The sequence below is a fragment of the Struthio camelus genome, chromosome 20 (assembly GCF_040807025.1).
Source record: "Struthio camelus isolate bStrCam1 chromosome 20, bStrCam1.hap1, whole genome shotgun sequence".
NCBI lineage: Eukaryota > Metazoa > Chordata > Aves > Struthioniformes > Struthionidae > Struthio > Struthio camelus.
In genome coordinates, this window is record NC_090961.1 from 11,327,864 (window position 1) to 11,345,975 (window position 18,112).

The following is an 18,112-nucleotide window of genomic DNA, read 5'->3' on the forward strand; positions in this document are numbered from 1 at the left end:
TCTCTCAGTCCTCTCATACCTTTGGAGTAGCATCCTGGGAAGATACCAGCTGCAGATGCTGGAAAGCACTTACTGACTTTAACATAAAAAGGTACACCAAGGAGTGTCTCACAAGCTACATTTGGGAATGAGGAGGAAGAACAGGATTCAAGTTATTAAAAATCAAGCATGCTGCTCCATAGCAGTACCCTTCTTTATATAGCCTGCCCCCACCTCCATTTTTCCCCTTTCCAAGGCAGGTTGGCACCATCACTGCTGCACAAACGGGAGAAAAATCACAGAATGGTTGAGGTTAGAAGGGACCTCTGGAGATCTAGTCCAACCCCCCTGCTCAGGCAGGGTCCTCTAGAGCATATTTCCCAGGATTGTGTCCAGACAGCTTTTGACTGTCTCCAGCGAAGGAGACTCCACTACCTCCGGGCAACCTCTTCCAGTGCTCCGTCACCCTCACAGGAAAGAGGTTTTTCCTCATGTTCAGACATAACTGCCTGTGGCTCACTTTGTGCCCGTTGCCTCTTGTCCTATCACTAGGCACCACGGAGAAGAGCCTGGCCCCATCCTCTTGACACCCTCCCTTCAGATACTTGTACGCATCGATGAGATCACCCCTCAGTCTTCTCTTCTCCAGGCTGAACAGGCACAGCTCTCGCAGCCTTTCTTCAGAGGAGAGGCTCTGGTCCTTAATCGTCTTAGCCCTCCGCTGGACTCTCTCCAGGAGTGCCATGTCTCTCTTGTACTGGGGAGCCCAGAACCAGACGCAGTACCCCAGGTGAGGCCTCCCCAGGGCTGAGGAGAGGGGCAGGATCACCTCCCTCCACCTGCTGGCAACACTCTGCCTCATGCACCCCAGCATACCATTGGCCTTCTTGGCCACAAGGGCACACTGCTGCCTCGTGCTCAACTTGTTGTCCACCAGCACTCCCAGGTCCTTCTCGGCAGAGCTGCTTTCCAGCAGGTCAACCCCCAGCCTGGACTGCTGCATGGGGTTATTCCTGCCCAGGCGCAGGACCCTGCACTTGCCCTTGTTGAACTTCAGCAGGTTCCTCTCCGCCCAGCTCTCCAGCCTGTCCGGGTCCCTCTGAACGGCAGCACAGTCTTCTGGTGTGTCAGCCACTCCCCCCAGTTTTATATCATCAGCAAACTTGCTGAGGGTGCATTCTGTGCCTTCCTCCAGGTCACTGATGACTACATTGAACAAGATTGGACCCAGGACTGACCCCTGGGGGACCTCGCTAGATACAGGCCTTCAACTAGATTCTATGCCACTGATCACAAGAGAAGGGATAACTGTCTCCAGCATATCCTGTTCACCTTACTAAGATAGGGATGAACATCTAGTCTGGAAATTGTACTAAGCCACAAAGATTCATAAGACCCTACAAACTTCTCAGCAGTTATTTATGTTTAAACCAAAAAATCCACTGGCCAGTAAGAACAGATCACTCTTTAAAAGGAAGCAATAGGTGCATAACCCATATTTCATGTTTTCCACGTGGAAAATAGGAGCCATCACAGCTGTGCATAACACAAAATTTGAGAGGTAAATTACAGTCTGAAGTAGAGGAAAATGCATCGGTCACTGCACGCAGACTGGGGATGGAGCTACTTATCTGGGTGTTTCAGAAAGACACAAAGCCTTCCTTTACTAGAGGGAGTGTTTATTATCGATGCCGCAACGCCTTCATCCCCTCATCACCCTTATGCACCTGGGCAGTACCATTATTTCACAGATGGGGGTCTAGAGAGGCCAAGTGACCCAGCCAGCATTCACCCTCATGCAGTAAAGCTGAACTCCACTGCCCCAAGCTCACATCCAGTCACTGGACAATCCTTCTGCTCAGGACAGGGATGGAAACACAGACCATTTGTCACACTTGATGACATGGCAAGCTCACAGCAGCACTGTAGTGCCAGCAGCAAGGAGTACCAGACTTTCCTAAGGCAGACGTTTGCTGTGTAGTTAGAGTTGGATACTCAAGGCCTGACCCAGCTCCTGGGGCTGACAGTGATCACGGGTTAATTTTATATAATCAGCCCGACTGTATTGCTCTGGCATCATCTATAATAAGGCAACAGGCTTATTCTCTCCTAACCCCACTGGGGATAGGTTTTTACACACCATGGGGCATGAGACTTGCTACTTGCTCCTGAACAGCTAGGTTGGCTTCCACAGAGCTGACAAAACCAAAGGTCTGTCTCTTATGGACAAAAGCTGACACTTGCTTCTGTGGGTCTTCCTGGTCACACGTGCACAACCAAGGGCCCAGTTTTGCAAAGTCACTTTTCTCACTCCTATCCATATTTCAGAACATCTCCAACTGAGCCCCATTAACGTAATTGATTTTTAATAGCATTCTCAAAGAAATTACATGAAGACTTAACAGGCTATTAGGTTTGGGTGAGGCTTAATTTCATTCTTTCTCCCTAGTAACAAAGGTTTCCAAAGATACAGGGAAATATTCAGATCTTGCTGACAGAAGAGGAGGTGCTCCAGAGACTTGGGGAAGAAAGGTAGTTGGACTCTCCATATTCCACTCTGCATGGCATCAATCCTGTCACTGCTAAAGATCACAAGTTCATAATTACAAAAAGCAGAGTTCCCTATTACAAGGGAAGGCTCTTTCATCCTTCCAACACAAGCAAAACCAGAGGGCAACTCTGGAGGGATTACAAACAGGAATACTATCTGAGGAGCTGGAGGTCTTCCAGGTTTCAAAAAAAAATATATGCCCAGCTTGCATTCGTTCTCTGGGCTCCTTCGTGCCAAGCAGACAGTGGCCAATTTCTCAGATCTGACATCTGAAACCCAAACAGCTGAGCCTGGCAAGTTGTTATAGTCAATGGATTCAGCAACACTTGTCTCCCAGCAAGGTTCATGCTGCAGTAAACAGCTACAGCCTCCAGCTTTCCCATGGGGAAGGAGGCACCAGGCAAGGACATCCGACTTTTTATTCATTCCCTATATGCTCCATGAGCTATGTTTTTTTCAAAAATCTACATGTGTTTCAAATAACTCAAAGCCAGGATGTTACCCTTAAGGCTGACTTCCCATGGATGACATTCCTCCCTCTAATCAATCACATTGCTTCTATTCCAGCAAAAATGAAGCCACTCCTTTTTCACAGAATCACAGAATCGTTTAGGTTGGAAGGGACCTCTGGAGATCATCTAGTCCAACCTCCCTGCTCAAGCAGGGTCACCTAGAGCATATTGCCCAGGATCACATCCAGACGGCTTTTGAATATCTCCAGCGAAGGAGACTCCACCACCTCTCTGGGCAACCTGTTCCAATGCTCTGTCACCCTCACAGTGAAGAAGTTTTTTCTCAGGTTCAGACGGAACTTCCTGTGGTTCAGTTTGTGCCCATTGCCTCTTGTCCTGTTGCTGGGCACCACGGAGAAGAGGCTGGCCTCATCCTCCTGACACTCCCCCTTCAGATACTTGTACACGTTGATGAGATCCCCTCTCAATCTTCTCTTCTCCAGGCTGAACAGGCACAGCTCTCGCAGCCTTTCTTCAGAGGAGAGGTGCTCCAGCCTTCTAATCATCTTGGTAGCCCTCCGCTGGACTCTCTCCAGTAGTGCCATGTCTCTCTTGTACTGGGGAGCCCAGAACTGGACACAGTCCTCCAGGGGAGGCCTCCCCAGGGCTGAGGAGAGGGGCAGGATCACCTCCCTCGACCTGCTGGCAACACTCTGCCTCATGCACCCCAGCATACCATTGGCCTTCTTGGCCACAAGGGCACACTGCTGCCTCGTGCTCAACTTGTTGTCCACCAGCACTCCCAGGTCCTTCTCGGCAGAGCTGCTTTCCAGCAGGTCAACCCCCAGCCTGGACTGCTGCATGGGGTTATTCCTGCCCAGGCGCAGGACCTTGCACTTGCCCTTGTTGAACTTCATGAGGTTCCTCTCCGCCCAGCTCTCCAGCCTGTCCAGGTCCCTCTGAACGGCAGCACAGTCTTCTGGTGTGTCAGCCTCTCCCCCCAGTTTAGTATCATCAGCAAACTTGCTGAGGGTGCACTCTGTCCCTTCCTCCAGGTCATTGATGAATATATTGAACAAGACTGGACCCAGGACTGACCCCTGGGGGACACCACTAGCCACAGGCCTCCAACTTGACTCTGCGCCATTCACCACAACCCTCTGAGCTCGGTCATCCAGCCAGTTCTCCAGCCACCTCACCGTCCACTCGTCTAGCCCACACTTCCTGAGCTTACCTAGGAGGATGTCATGGGAGACAGTGTCAAAAGCCTTGCTCAAGTCCAGAAAGACAACATCCACTGCTCTGCCCTCATCTACCCAGCCAGTCATTCCGTCATAGAAGGCTATCAGATTGGTCAAGCATGATTTCCCTTTGGTGAATCCATGCTGACTACTCCTGATCACCTTCTTGTCCTCCACATGCTTAGTGATGACCTCCAGGAGGAGCTGCTCCATCCCCTTTCCAGGGATGGAGGTGAGGCTGACAGGCCTGGAGTTTCCTAGCTCCTCCTCCTTGCCCTTTTGGAAGACTGGCGTGACATTGGCTTTCTTCCAGTCCTCAGGCACCTCTCCTGATCTCCAGGACCTTTCCAAGATGATGGAGAGTGGCCTAGCAATAACATCCACCAGCTCCCTCAGCACTCGTGGGTGCATCCCGTCAGGGCCCATGGATTTATGGATGTCAAGTTGGGACAAAAGATCTCTAACCTGATCCTCCTCCACCAAGGGAGAGTCTTCCTTTCTCCAGCCTTCCTCTCTTGCCTCCAAGGTCTGGAATTCCTCAGGACTGGCCTTAGCAGTGAAGACTGAAGCAAAGGCAGCATTCAATAACTCTGCCTTCTCTGTATCCTTTGTCACCAGGGCACCTGCCCCATTCAGCAGCGGGCCCACGTTTTCATTCCATAACAGATTAATGGCAATAGTTCTGGACATTGAGTCGATGAATATCACCTCCCCCAGAGGTCTAGTCTTTTCTCAGGTTAAGAACTGACAGGTACCTACATTTGCAGCTTCCCCGTGTGGCTCGCCATCATTTTAACACACACTTGTGATACACAAACACTGAGTTCCATGGAAGATTCTCCCACTCGCTGAGTGAGCATCTGCATTTCTAGAAGATTGAATCAAGTAAAATAGATGGTAAGAGCATAAATTCTCCTCCTTTGACTTCAACATTTTAAAGATTTACTCTTACTTCATAAGAGATTTATACTCACTTCTTTTCAACATTGTCAACCTGCCTTTTTCACTAGCACATCACAAATTAGGGTACCATCATTATCTCCATTTTTAGAGGAGAAATATGGACATAAAAAAATCAGTGGCTGAAAATCATTCATCAGCCAATGATAAAGGCAAAAAACAGGACACCCGAAAAACCCACTCCATTGCTCTATCTGCTAGAGAAGTGAAACTACATTATCCTGGATCTGTCTCAGACAGCATTATCTGCTGCTATAGTCTCATGTTGTTTCATGCCTTCCAATTAAAGCAAGGAAATTGGATCATGCTGAGCTTCCTTTGTCCTTTTCACCTCTTGTAAAAGTCAGGGTTACCATAATTTTATACCTGTTATAATTAGCCTTAATGTTGTAACCTGGGAGAAAAAAAATACAGCGTTCTTTTAATAATAGACTTAGTGGATCATGGAGTGGTTTTATCTTTCCCACAACTGGTAGCCAAGTTCAGTATTTCCAAATCCTCTTACATTGTACATAGCCAATTTTATTCATTATTATATGAAAAGTATTTAAACTGCAACAAGCTCAGAATTCACTCAGCCAGTCCAGACTAGAAAACACATCTGACCACAGGACTTCAGGAATTCTTAGTGCCAAAATCTCCTGCCCAAGAAGCGGGTAAACAAGACTGGGATGTGGCATCAAGAGACAAGGAAGGTAAAGTGTTTTGCTTCAACACACCCTCCTCAGTGGAGATAAAATCTATATCCTAAGCCTGTGCAGATTATCAGCTAAATGTTTTCAGGCTGATACAGCATCCTTTATTTGGAGCACATGGTTACAACCTTTTGAAGAGAATAGGATTAATATATATTTGGGAAGCTTGCTCGACTTCTGTGTTTATCCCTGATATAGCCTCCATGAAGAGGCAAAACATGTAGCCATAGCAGTCAGCATAGCTATATTTATCTAGCTAAGACTCAAGGGTTTCACTGCATCACTTCCCAGAACTTCTGCTGATTACCATCAAGAGAGGTGTTAACCATTACCAAATGCACCAGCCAATAGCATTTCATTGCAATGCAGAAATTACTTGCTACAGCTTTACACAGCCTTTGGCTAGCACCCTTCACCCCGTGCATGAGGCCAGAACAGCAGCAGAGATTTGTCATGGTCTTGGGAGCAAGGTTTGGTAACACTCCCATCCAGCGTCAGAGATTTGGTGCCTGACTTCAGGCAGCTGGATGTGCTTTTGGGTCTGACTGAAGTCTCATTCAGGACAGAGCCACCCATTGACAAGGTAATTTCACCTGCCAGAATCTGCTTCCATTTTTCAAATCAAGGAAAATGGTCTGAGACTGCAGCCAAGGAGAACCCTCTCCTCCCAAAGCAAGATCAAGTCAATGCTCCACCACAAAAAAGGACAGTAACTCTTATGCAGCACCTAGCCTGGTGGTGCCAGATCATGCTCCTCTATAAAGCCAAAGCACCTTTATCAAAGTGGTATCTTCTTTATTAGAAACCACCTTAGATAAATTTTAAATGAGTGACAATTTTCAAATAGAAATCTTTTCTCAAAGCTTAGGACTGTAGGCTTTGTGGGCACACCTAAAACAGCACTGGAATATTAAAGTTTCTCTAAGCTCTAGCACAGCTTGCAAAAAGACATTTGATCTTTAGATGAGACATTAAGTGCTATAATACCACTACTTCTATTGATATTGTTCCATGTATAAAGGGACAAAAATTTAGCCCTTGACATATATAGTTGCATTTTACAGGTCATGCTGTAACAGATTGGATTGCTGCTCCAGAACCATGTCTCCAGTATGATTCAGAAGAAATTACAAGATAACGTAAAGGACAATTATGAAACAGCCTGTTCAAATTTCCACCTAGCTTCTTTCTGGGAACATCAGGAAGTAAAAGGGTCTAATCAACCTTCTTCAAAAAACCCATTTCCTCTCTGGTGAATATATATAGGTCTATAGATCCAAAACAGACCATCTCAGCTTAAGCAAATTCTTGTCACAGCAACTTCCATGAGTTAATTACATTTCCATTAGTAAAGAAGTTCTAAAACTTCAATTTCTTTTCTGGTTCTTTTTGAATCTTGCCAAAATAGATAGGGATGCACAATTTCCTCTTTTCCACCCCATGCCTTTTTTTGTTTTTTTTTTTAAATAAGCTGTCTCACCTTTATGAGACTTTCCTCATAATTTCAACTCTCAACCTTCTCATTTCTCCTTAAATGGATGTTTCTTCAACCCTTTAATCATTTTCACAGCCTTCTTCCTAAGCTTCCAAACCCAAACCTAAGCAAAGCTTTATTCAAGGGTGTCAGTTCAGGCCATTTGAGATGGCAAACTGAACCAAAAGGCAGTTTCTTTTGACATTTCTTCCCCCCCCCCCTCCCTTTTTTTCCTACTGGAAACCGAGTTGAGAGCTCCAATTTGAGTTCTTTTGAACTTGGAGTTCTCTCTGAACCAGAACTACCTCCAAGCACTCCAGATATTCAGTTTAGTCTGAGAGCTCTTCAGCACTGGGACATTCTGTAGCTGAAAGTCTTTGTCTAAGCTTCTTATTTCTGTCCTTCCTTCCTTTACCTCTATTGCACCTCAAGGGCCAAAAACATGCTCAAACCCTTATTCTTGCACCAAGGTTTACTATTTTACAGACCCTCACAGGGAATTTTACACCTGCGTAATGAAGGGAAGGAGGGAGAGTAAACCTTTGCTTCTCTCTGGAGCATCCATAAAAGGCATGCTCCACAGTGCCTGCAAGCACAGATTTATGGAGTGGAGTGACATGAGAGCAGCCCCTCTCCTCTTCTGAGACCTGTCAGTACTATTTCTATTCCCAGTGCAACACAGCATTGCTCCCACAGCTACTTTGATTTTTTGCCTTGCCTAAACCTTGCATTGTCCAGCATGGAGTGACTTGAACTGAACCAACCACTTAAATCCATTACCAGCTAAAATGTGGGGTTTAACTCAGGATTGAGCTGAACCGCTTACTCCAGAAGGATGTTTTTAAAAGCTTATTGCTGATCATGAGAACCACATACACACACACCTGTAGCCAGCTCTTGAAACCAAGACACTTCTCCAGAGCTGACAGAATGAGAGTATTCAGCAGAAAAACCTAGCCTGCTTCCTCAGTATCCCATCCCCAAGATCACCAAGCAAATAAGGTCTTTCCATTTATTATCAAAAACCAACGGGAGGTCATTTGCCTGGGTACTTGCATGCAGGACAATGGAGTGGGGTAGGACACAGTCTGATATTCATTGCCAGCCATAGCATTAGCTAATGCTGACCATGACAGGAAAGAGATTTCTCATTTTTAAAGGGCACTATCTAGGTGGCCATGCACCTTTGCAAGGATTAGGCAGCTCTTCAAACTCTCTAGCCTGTAGTACAGGTTTGACACAGGCCACAAGTAGGAAGCAGGACTTGTTTCTCAACCTAAGCTGCCAGGCTTCTCCAGAGGGTGGAAGTGACATTCCCATGCAGCGAGGGATCCAGGTAGCATATGCTCTGCCCAGCTCATTCTGCAGTCCCCAGATTACTGAACTCACTTACAAAGGATGCCTTTCACTTAATCTCAACTGTGAGCAGTTCTGTCATACCCTCAAGCACAGAGCCGATCCAGGATAGCTGAAGTTAGGTGAAGAGCATATCCTGGATGTCAAAGAGCATCAAGTGCCAAGAGCTGACCTTAGAGCTTGGGTTATTTGCAGAAACCTGAAGCAACTCATTCTCCTGGTTCCAGCTGCTGGCAACAGCAAGCGCTAAGGCCCTATCCCAGCTAGGCCATCTCACACACCTTGGTAGCAGTTCAGCAAGAACACAACAGAAGACCAGTCTTCTGACTCCACGGAGCTTCCCTGACCCTTGCAGAGAGCCATGAGGAAAGCAACAGTCCCAAAGCACCCGAAACCCTTGGTCAGTGGTGGGCACAATGATGCATACATGAATATGAGGCTGTCACCGCTGGCACTCAGGATTAGCTTACAATTAAGGGTAGGCTGATTTTCCAAACACTCATATTTCAGCAATCAGTCAGGTTCTTATCACCTCAGATGAGCAGGCACTTTGCCATCAAAAGTTGGCCACTTGGGAACTGGGACACAGCATCAGAAGCAGCATTTGAAAGACAGGAGCTTAAGAAATCCTTCATGCTCCTCCTCAGATCTAATCATGATGCAGCACTCAACATCACACAGAGGGCTTGGGGGCTTTTTAGGTTTTGTTTGTGTTTTTTTTTTTAAACTGCAAAGCATTAAGAGAATGAACATTAGAGCACTTAGAGCTTTACTTTTTTTGCTGTGGATTCCTAGCATTCATACACAACTATAACAATAGCTACAATTAAAATGCTTTTCACCTCTAGAGAAGAGCAAGCAGCCAAGCAGATGCCCACACTACATGATTGCCAGGGTAGGACTGGACCTTAGTAGCAAATCACTACATCTAAGGTCCTCTCCACACCTACAATATCCACCATTGTCTTTGCATTGTACAGCTGATCAGCTCATAAGAGACCACATCTGTGCCACAAGCTTCTCTTCAAGGGCAATGAGAAATTAAAACCTTTGTCTAGATTAATAGTCCTGGTTGGCTTTGATAAAGTCCTCACCATGATGAGGAAACTTGCCTCCCTTTCATTTGCTGTGGCAATTTTTTTGTAGTCTTCCTCCATTACTGCTCCCAGACCCCAGCCAGATCCAAACTCCAGTTAACAACTTGCATTCAGATAAGTTCCCTTTACCTCATTTTTTTAATCTGATTTAATTTAAGAGTGTACCCTTAGCTGTCCTGTACCAGCAAATATCCCACCGTCATTGGAGCATAAAAGAAATTGAAAATGGGGATTAGCTCCATTAAAGTCTATGGAGGCTTTGCTCTCAGCAAGATTCATGCACAACACTAATAGCAATCAGTCTTAGTCCATCACCCTCCATACCGTATAACCATGCAAAGAGGCTTACTCGTTTTCCTTGTGATAGCTTATCCAGATGAAGTTTGTTCCTCTTAAAGTATCCATTTCCCCAGTTCTTCTTGCCTCTCAGCTTTGCTTTCTAGCACACATGTGCCAGAAGTTCCAAGCAGGAAAAGCAGACAGAAATCTGTGTTCCCCTGCTCCTAGTTCCTTTATTCCCTACTTGTCTAAATATAAAGCTTCAGAAACATAGCAGCGAGCATACTATGAAAAGCAGTGCTGAGGAGCATCCAAGTATTTTTGTGCGAGTTTTCAAATTATTTATTCTATAGTTATTGGGCAGGGGGAAAGTGGAGAAATGAACTCTTCTGGGGAGTACACAAGCCCCAGTCATGTAGGATCCTGTAAATCAGACATGCTAGTCTAAAGGCTTGTGAATGCCTAGAAACCCCTGTGGAGGGAGGAGTACTAGATACTACTGGCATCCACGTATATCTGACTGCTTTAAAAATCCCAGCCCTCACAGATGTTCGCTTCTCAAATACTTTTATCATCACATCACACCCCACACCTGTCTAGGAGGTACATCCACCCTGAGCTGAAAGATCAGAACTCCATAGCCCACTGTGCAGATTAGGCTCGACAGTTCGTATACCTCCCTCTTTGACAGTCATCACTGCAACCAAGGCGGCTGCTGCTCCTCATACACAGCTCCAGGAATAGCATCTCAAACTGCCTACATATTAAGATGATCCCGGTAACTAGCAAAGCTAACATCAAGGATGAATAGGTCCTTATTATGCTGCTAAAGAAGTTACCTTCCAGGATGTTAACATCACCAATAAACCTAGGAACATATTTCTCAGTGAAGGTAATTCTGGCTTTTGTGATTTGTTCCTGACATCCTGAGACATTAGTAACAGCATAGATATTTTGTGCACATCATTTAGCTACTCCAGGCCTGGCACACACTGTCTTTGCCAGTCCCATCCAGGGATCCAGGCAGCTGATCCAACTGGCTCAAGACACTACCAGGGCTCTTAGAGTGTTCATTCCAGACTGCTTTAAAGCCAAATATTAACTCTGCTCATAAAGGGCAGAGCATGAGTCTTAAATGCTGCATTTATTTATACATCATTAGCATCTCTCAGTGCCGGACAAACGCTGTACATGATTGCGGCCACTGTCTCCAAAAGTGGATGATAGAACTGGGAAGGACCTAGAACAAGAACAATGCAGTCAGCAGCATACAGCCTAGCTCTTGCATCAAGAGAAGTTGGGCGGCCTTGGACTCTGCCAGGAGAATGCTAGAGAATTTAAAACCAAGCATGCAGAAAAGGGAATGATTATTCCCTAAGTCTCACTAAGCAAGATCTAGAAGGAACCAGTAGAAGTCTCAGGAAGCTAGTGGGGAAAGAAGGGTAAGCAGGATCTTCTCTTGCGGTATGCAATTAAATCACAGGACCCTTTGCCCAAGATATGATGGGGCCAAAAGTATAAACAGAGCCAAAAAAAGCCAAGAAAGATAGTTGCCATGGATCACCAAGTTTAAAAGCCAGACATCTTTCTCAAAGTCTCTAGACATCTGAATTTTGGTAAGTGGGAAGGTAAGGATCATTTTACACACGCCTTGTTCTCAACTCTTCCCCTTGGCAGTCACTATCTTAAACCAGTTCCAGCTAGAAAGGACATTTGTGTTTTAACCCAGTACAGCAGGTTTGGGCCATTGTATCCAACACCTGGGATACAAAAAGAAATCTTTCTACAGGATCTAGTGATGCATGTAACCGGTTCAAATTCAGATGCCTTGAATCAAGGGTCATAACTGCATCTGCCACCATGCAAATAAGAGGTTTGGGCTTAGGGAGAACTTTGATCCCCAGAACAATGTTGTTTTCTGAGGTTTCCATCCCAAGACAGCTTGCAAGGATGGAGATAGAATAAAAAAATCCCCTTGTTCTTCCCTTGGGAAAAATGCATTAAGACCATATAATCCCAGACCACTTGGACAGTTGCATTTCTGTGTGATTTAGAGTTGCTAATGGGTGATATCATCCCTGAAGCAAACATAAGCCCATAAAAAGGAGAAAGTAAAGTGAATAGGAGCTATAAAATGTGTCTTTCCACAATAGCAACCACCACATGCCAGCAGGACAGCTTTCCTCAATACTCATCTACAACTGGAGGAGTTTACAAGAACTAAAAAAATTAGAGGGAAATAAAATCTTCCAGGGAGTAGAAATCTATTATTTTCCCAGGCCTTTATTAAGAGCAAATGAGCAGGCTTCCCCGAAAGTAAATGAGAAAGACACTGTGGCATTGCTGTGGTAAGAAACTGAGGGGGTGCTTTCTGGAACAAACTAAGCCATTTTGGGCCACAATCTATTAGCCTCCAGCTTAGCTCAATAGGATATTGATCCTGGCTGCGTGCGACAGAACCCTGATTTATTTTCTGATTAACAAGTTCTAGCATCTGATTTTGAGAGACAATGTCTATCACTGCAGGCTTATGAAAACTATATGTATATTTTTCAATATCACCAGGAGGCAGGCTTTGGATGAGGAAAAAAGGGGAGTCAAAAATGCAGGTGGGAAGAGTCACCTCATGATCACTTTTACATTCCCAGGGGGTAGGCTCAATACATACAGAACCTTCCCCCACAACCTCCTCCAAAACACAGACACTGACTAGCTCTCTTCCTATGGAGACAGCTAATGAGAGCAAAGCTGCTCTTTGCCTTTATAGTTTCTAGCTAAAAGCTGCCAGGAGATCCTATTTTCTGACATTCACCATTTTTCTTAATAAAAATGCACACTTTACAGTATTAGCAGGTATACAAGCCCACACATGTCATCACGAAATGCATTTTCTTGGTCTTTCCTGATTAAGTGGAAAACTTGAAAAAAAATCAAAATCCATCCATAATATTGAAGACCAATTTGAAGCCGAGCTTGGGAACTAATCACCGTCTGTGAAACATTAAGTAACATTTTCAAATCGAGATCTCGCACATATGGCAAAGGAAAGCTTTTGATATTGAGTAGTAAAATGGTATTTCAAAACATGATAGCCTACCTATTTATAAGAATGCATTAAGTACAAGTTCAGTGCTGTCTTGTTTTTATTATTTTGATGCATCACAGAACCTGACTTGACTTTTTTGAAACACACAGGTCTGAGATCACCTTCCATAGAAAGGAAAATTAAAGTTCCATTTGTGTCACCACCTTGCAGGGCAGCCACCCTAGAGAAGCAGTCAGGTTTGTTATTAGTAAATGTTCTTCCTCAGCAACCTGCCTCTAAAGTGTTGTTACTGAAACACCAGGATGATATCTACCTCCAGTAAAACGCCTTGCTCAGACTTCCCCTTGAGAACAGGTTAGCAGAGCTGGAGATGATGATGGGTGGATGAAAGGATTTGTGGCCAGAGGAGGAAGCCCGAGGAAAAGAAGTTCTTGCTTTCTAGCACAGAGCAATGGCAACAAAGTAAGCTAAGAACATAATAAACTAGAAAATTCAAAGTAAAACACAACAGGCTACAGAGAAAACACTGATTTCATCCCCTGCGTGTAGCTGCAGATCTTTCAGTGCTATTTCTCTGCCACAGGTCCCTCCACGTCATTACTCGGTTTGCAAGAACAGCCCCAAATTCAGCAAAGTGTTCGTCTCAGCAAGCACACAGGTAACCCTGTTGTTCTCAGGGAGACACTCAAGGTTAAGCATGAGCTCAGGAGCTTTGCTAAATTCAGCCTATGAATTGCAGGATTAGAGGGATGTGGATTTCCCTACTGGAGATGACTCTTGGACTTAATGTCACTCAGTTTACACTTCACCTTCCCCTCGTTGCCTGCCTGGTGGGAAGCCCATGTACAAGCCAATTTCAATACAACCCAGCTAGTATCACCACTGGAAACCAGAAGCTTTGACGTTAACAGAATTGTACTTCAAAAGAATATGCATGTTTGCAGATGGCAACAGGGTTCCTTATTACAGCTGTCTAATCAAGCTGATATTCTGCAATTATGCTCAGAGATCAAACAGCACTGCAAACAGCACTCACAGTAAAACTGGTGCCAGGAAGATGTCCGTGTCACGCCTATAACATTACACAGACATTTATGATTCCATAAGCATGGCACACACATGAAGCATTTCTGACACTGTTGCAAAAATGTGAAAGTCTGTCAGTTAGGCATCTCTTAAAACATATGTATTCTGATTCTTGGTCTATGTTTACAAAAAAAATCAGAAATATGCCTAAAGAAATAGCAATACAGCTGCAATTCAGAAAAGCTCTTGCATACAAGCTTAACTTTAAAACACACATAACCGCTGGATTCAGCTGCATTGAAACATATACTTGAACACCTTGCTGAAGGATAAGTTAAACCGCATGCCTAAGTCCTTTCCAGAATCAGGGCCTATTTATTTAAACACAAAAGGGCATAGTGCAAACTCAGAATCAGAACGTACCATCAGTACAAATAATTGTAGCATCTGTGCTAATTCTCCTCTCATCCTGATATCCTCTATGTTTCCAAGTATGTAAATCAGATTCTCCTTGTGGCTCCACTGAAATTTCTATTGATCAAATACCCAGCCCCAGCAGCAGGATAATCAGACCCTGCACATACATTTTCTTCTCAATGTGAAGAATTCCCTTTGGTCTCTCAATGGCCATGGCACACTGAATGCAAATAGAATTACAGTGATAACGCATCTAATGATTATATTTGTATATATACGTAGGCATTTTCCTAACGCCATCCTACTTTACATCGCAAACACCAAAGAATATGTATTCATCGTCACAGCAGTAGAGAAAGTCTGCGGAATGAGTGTGCATTAACAGTAACAGCCAGACTGAAGTGCTCTGGGGGAAAAAAATTCTCCCTGAAAAAAATCTCTCCCAGATGAAGTCTGTAAGATCAGGACCTCAGGTAGACCTTCGGAAACTAACATTTACTTTGGTGCTTAAAAGTGCAATTTATACATGGCAAGAGTTACTTAATGAGCTTATATTTTCATTATTGCTAGATTCAAATTACATAAATAGGAAGAGAGACAGAAATTGTTGGACATATGTATGGCATAAAAAATAAGCACTTCCAAGAAACAACTTGGGCATTGTGTGTCCTGGCTGAAATATTATCAAGTACTGTTTTCAGCTATATCCTTCATAAGATATGTACCCTCTTTGAATTATATTCTACAAAGGTTATTTTATAATAGATCAAATTCATTCCTGTAGAAGCTTCAGTTTCAGAGTTACAACAGCTTAAAAATTGAACACATTTAATCTATTATCTGTCACCATGTTGATTTTTTAAAAGTCATTCTATAATGCCAGAAGATAATTGGTTTTAAACGAGGTTCAAGTACCTATTGATACCTGCAAACCCCAAGAAACATCAGTGATCATCTGGGTAAGATACATGACAGCATATATACAAATAAATAACCTCAAAACATCTTTTTAGTTGGATCAAACAATGCTTTGAAAGTGACTCATTCAGCACAGTAGCCATTATTTAAAGACAATAAAGCCAAAAACACGTAGTTTTAGAGTACTAGATTTCACTAGAATCACTCCCGCTCCAGCCCATAGTTAAAAAATAATACAAAGCAAAGCAACAATCCCCTTTAAACCTAGGGCAAAAGTAAGCCACTTACCCTGTGAGGACCACAACAAAATCCATCACGTTCCAACCATTTCGGAGATAAGAGCCTTTGTGAAAAACAAACCCTAGAGCGATGATTTTTATACCAGCTTCAAAACAAAATATTCCAATAAAGTACGGCTCAGTGTCGTCCTAGAAGAGAATAAAAATCCAGTGTCAGAGAGATACCTATGCTTCTACTTTGACATTAAGTCTCATACAAACATCTACAGGCACAGATTTCACATTGTTTTCAGCTCTCTGGACAGAGGTGAAATCCATCAGTTTAAGTTTACCGGAACTAAGCACAGAGGAGTCGTCCAGGGGTTTCTTGAATGTAAATTTGGCTTTTCATTCGAAATAGTTTGCCTTTGTTCTGATGGTTTCGGTCCACACTCTCCCCTATTACACAAGATTCTAGAGGTGATTCCAAGATTGAAATTTTGCCCCCCCCCCAAAAAAAAAAAATTAAACTTGAGATCACATATTTCTGAAATTGTTATGGAAAAAATTTTTTCGAATTCATTCAGAGAACAGAAACAAGAGGTATCTCGGAGCATCACAGTCAGCCCAGCAAGCTCGCAAGCATTGGCAAGAATTTATCATTTATTCCATCCGTTCTGCCTTCACTCTTTCTCGTCCATCTTCCTAACTTCCATAGCTGTTATCATTTTTGTTTCACTGTTATACCTGACCCCGACTTGGGGGGAAAAACCTCCCCTTCCTTTAACAAGGGAAGCAGTAAGGTTTGGGTGTCAAACCCACAGAGCAGCCTCAAGGGCTCGTACCAGACATTATAGGATCACTGCTTCCTGCCCTCAGCTCACTGGAAAGGAGACTGAGCTTAGTGCCTAAAGTTTTGCTAAACAAATTCAATGCCAAATGGAAGCATTCATTGTTGGAAGAAAGATGAGGGCAAGAAATGGGAACAAAGTAAGAGGGGAAAATAGTAAGTTGCAATTTCAAGAGCACCTTAATTAGCTTTGGCACCTATTTCCAGTTTCCAAACATGCCTTAGATCCATGATTTCAACTGAGGTCAATGGAATTAAGGCAGCCCAACCCAAAGGGAAGCAAATTCTCAAGTTAGGAGATTCGAGATTATTGTCCCAGTGGCTCTGGCATTTCTAACCAAAGAGTTGAATCTGTTTGGTGCATAATTGTTTACATTCTACATTGTACAATTCTGCTAGTGACAAAAGGTGATTTTTAGCTCTCTTACGCTAAGAGAGATGAAGGGTCTCACAGCCATAGAACACAGAAAGGAGCAGTTTTGACACAAGCATTTATTTCACAAGTATGGCAACTGTTGCTCAACTATCTGAGCCAGCACAGGCACGCAGACCCACACTTTACGCCTGGTATTTGCTACAGAAGGCCAGGTTTTCACACGCATGACAGGAATACAACAGCTTACCCCTCCCAAAGAGGATCATGCACTTAGCAAGCACATTGACCCATACCCAATTCAACAAGTCAGCCAGAAAGCACTAACCGCTGAAGATACCACTGAACCGTTGGAAATGACTACATCTGGACAAACTTTTTCCGGCAGTAGAATTAACGAGTTTGTTTCCTACAAAGCAGCACACCATATCCATACATACAGCACAGTGAGCCCAGTGGTCCTATATCCTTCAACTTCCACCCTACCTCATCTCTAGTCACCTCCACCTTTCTCAGCTTCACAACCCCCCCAACCCCTCCCCCCATTCCCCTAATAGCCAAGGAAGCAAACTCTACAGCTGCCAGTTATATGTATGCACACACACACAGTGGCTAAACAGGAAAACAGAGCTAATACTTGTTGAGCTCACACTGTAGCCCTTTGGCTGAAGGGGAAAAATAAACATAGCTTGGCTCCTCTAGCCAAGGAGCCAGAGCCATTTCTGCAGACTGCAGCACCTCCAAGCTCTCTGTCCCTCCAGACCCTCACTGACACTGTTCAGAGGATTCAAAAGCTATCAGTGACAGACAGAAAAACTCCAACCACCCATCCCAGGGCTTTCTATTCACCTAGAAACAAATAAGGAAAGGCCCTCAGACTCTTTACACAGTAGAAATCCTACAACTCCTTCCAACAGTTTCTCCCCAGCAAGAGCTAGAGGCATCCCAGGATTCCGATCCACTACAGAAAACAGGAACACCCCAAAACCTTCAGGGAAGGGAGAGAGAGGTCAGAAAAAGTCAAACAAGATTTCAAGAGAAAATGAGACATCTTACTGCTCCTCTGATTTCCCTTATGCACACAGGAGTTCCTCAGCAGTCTAATCTACCTGCTCTTGAATCCCACAACACCTTCTAGTTCAATAAGCATACAAAAAATCTTCACAGAACAAGACCTCCT

At 44.1% G+C, this 18,112-nt stretch overlaps 1 protein-coding gene across 9 annotated transcripts in view; it reads right to left on the reverse strand.

The window, feature by feature from the left end:
- Nucleotides 1–18,112, reverse strand: part of CACNA1B (calcium voltage-gated channel subunit alpha1 B) — a 324,011-nt gene that overhangs the window by 298,239 nt on the left and 7,660 nt on the right. For all 9 annotated transcript variants that reach the window (XM_068914607.1, XM_068914604.1, XM_068914605.1 and 6 more), the window contains exon 3: nt 15,780–15,919. In XM_068914607.1, coding sequence (XP_068770708.1) covers nt 15,780–15,919 — 140 coding nt within the window. The remainder of the gene's footprint in view (nt 1–15,779; nt 15,920–18,112) is intronic.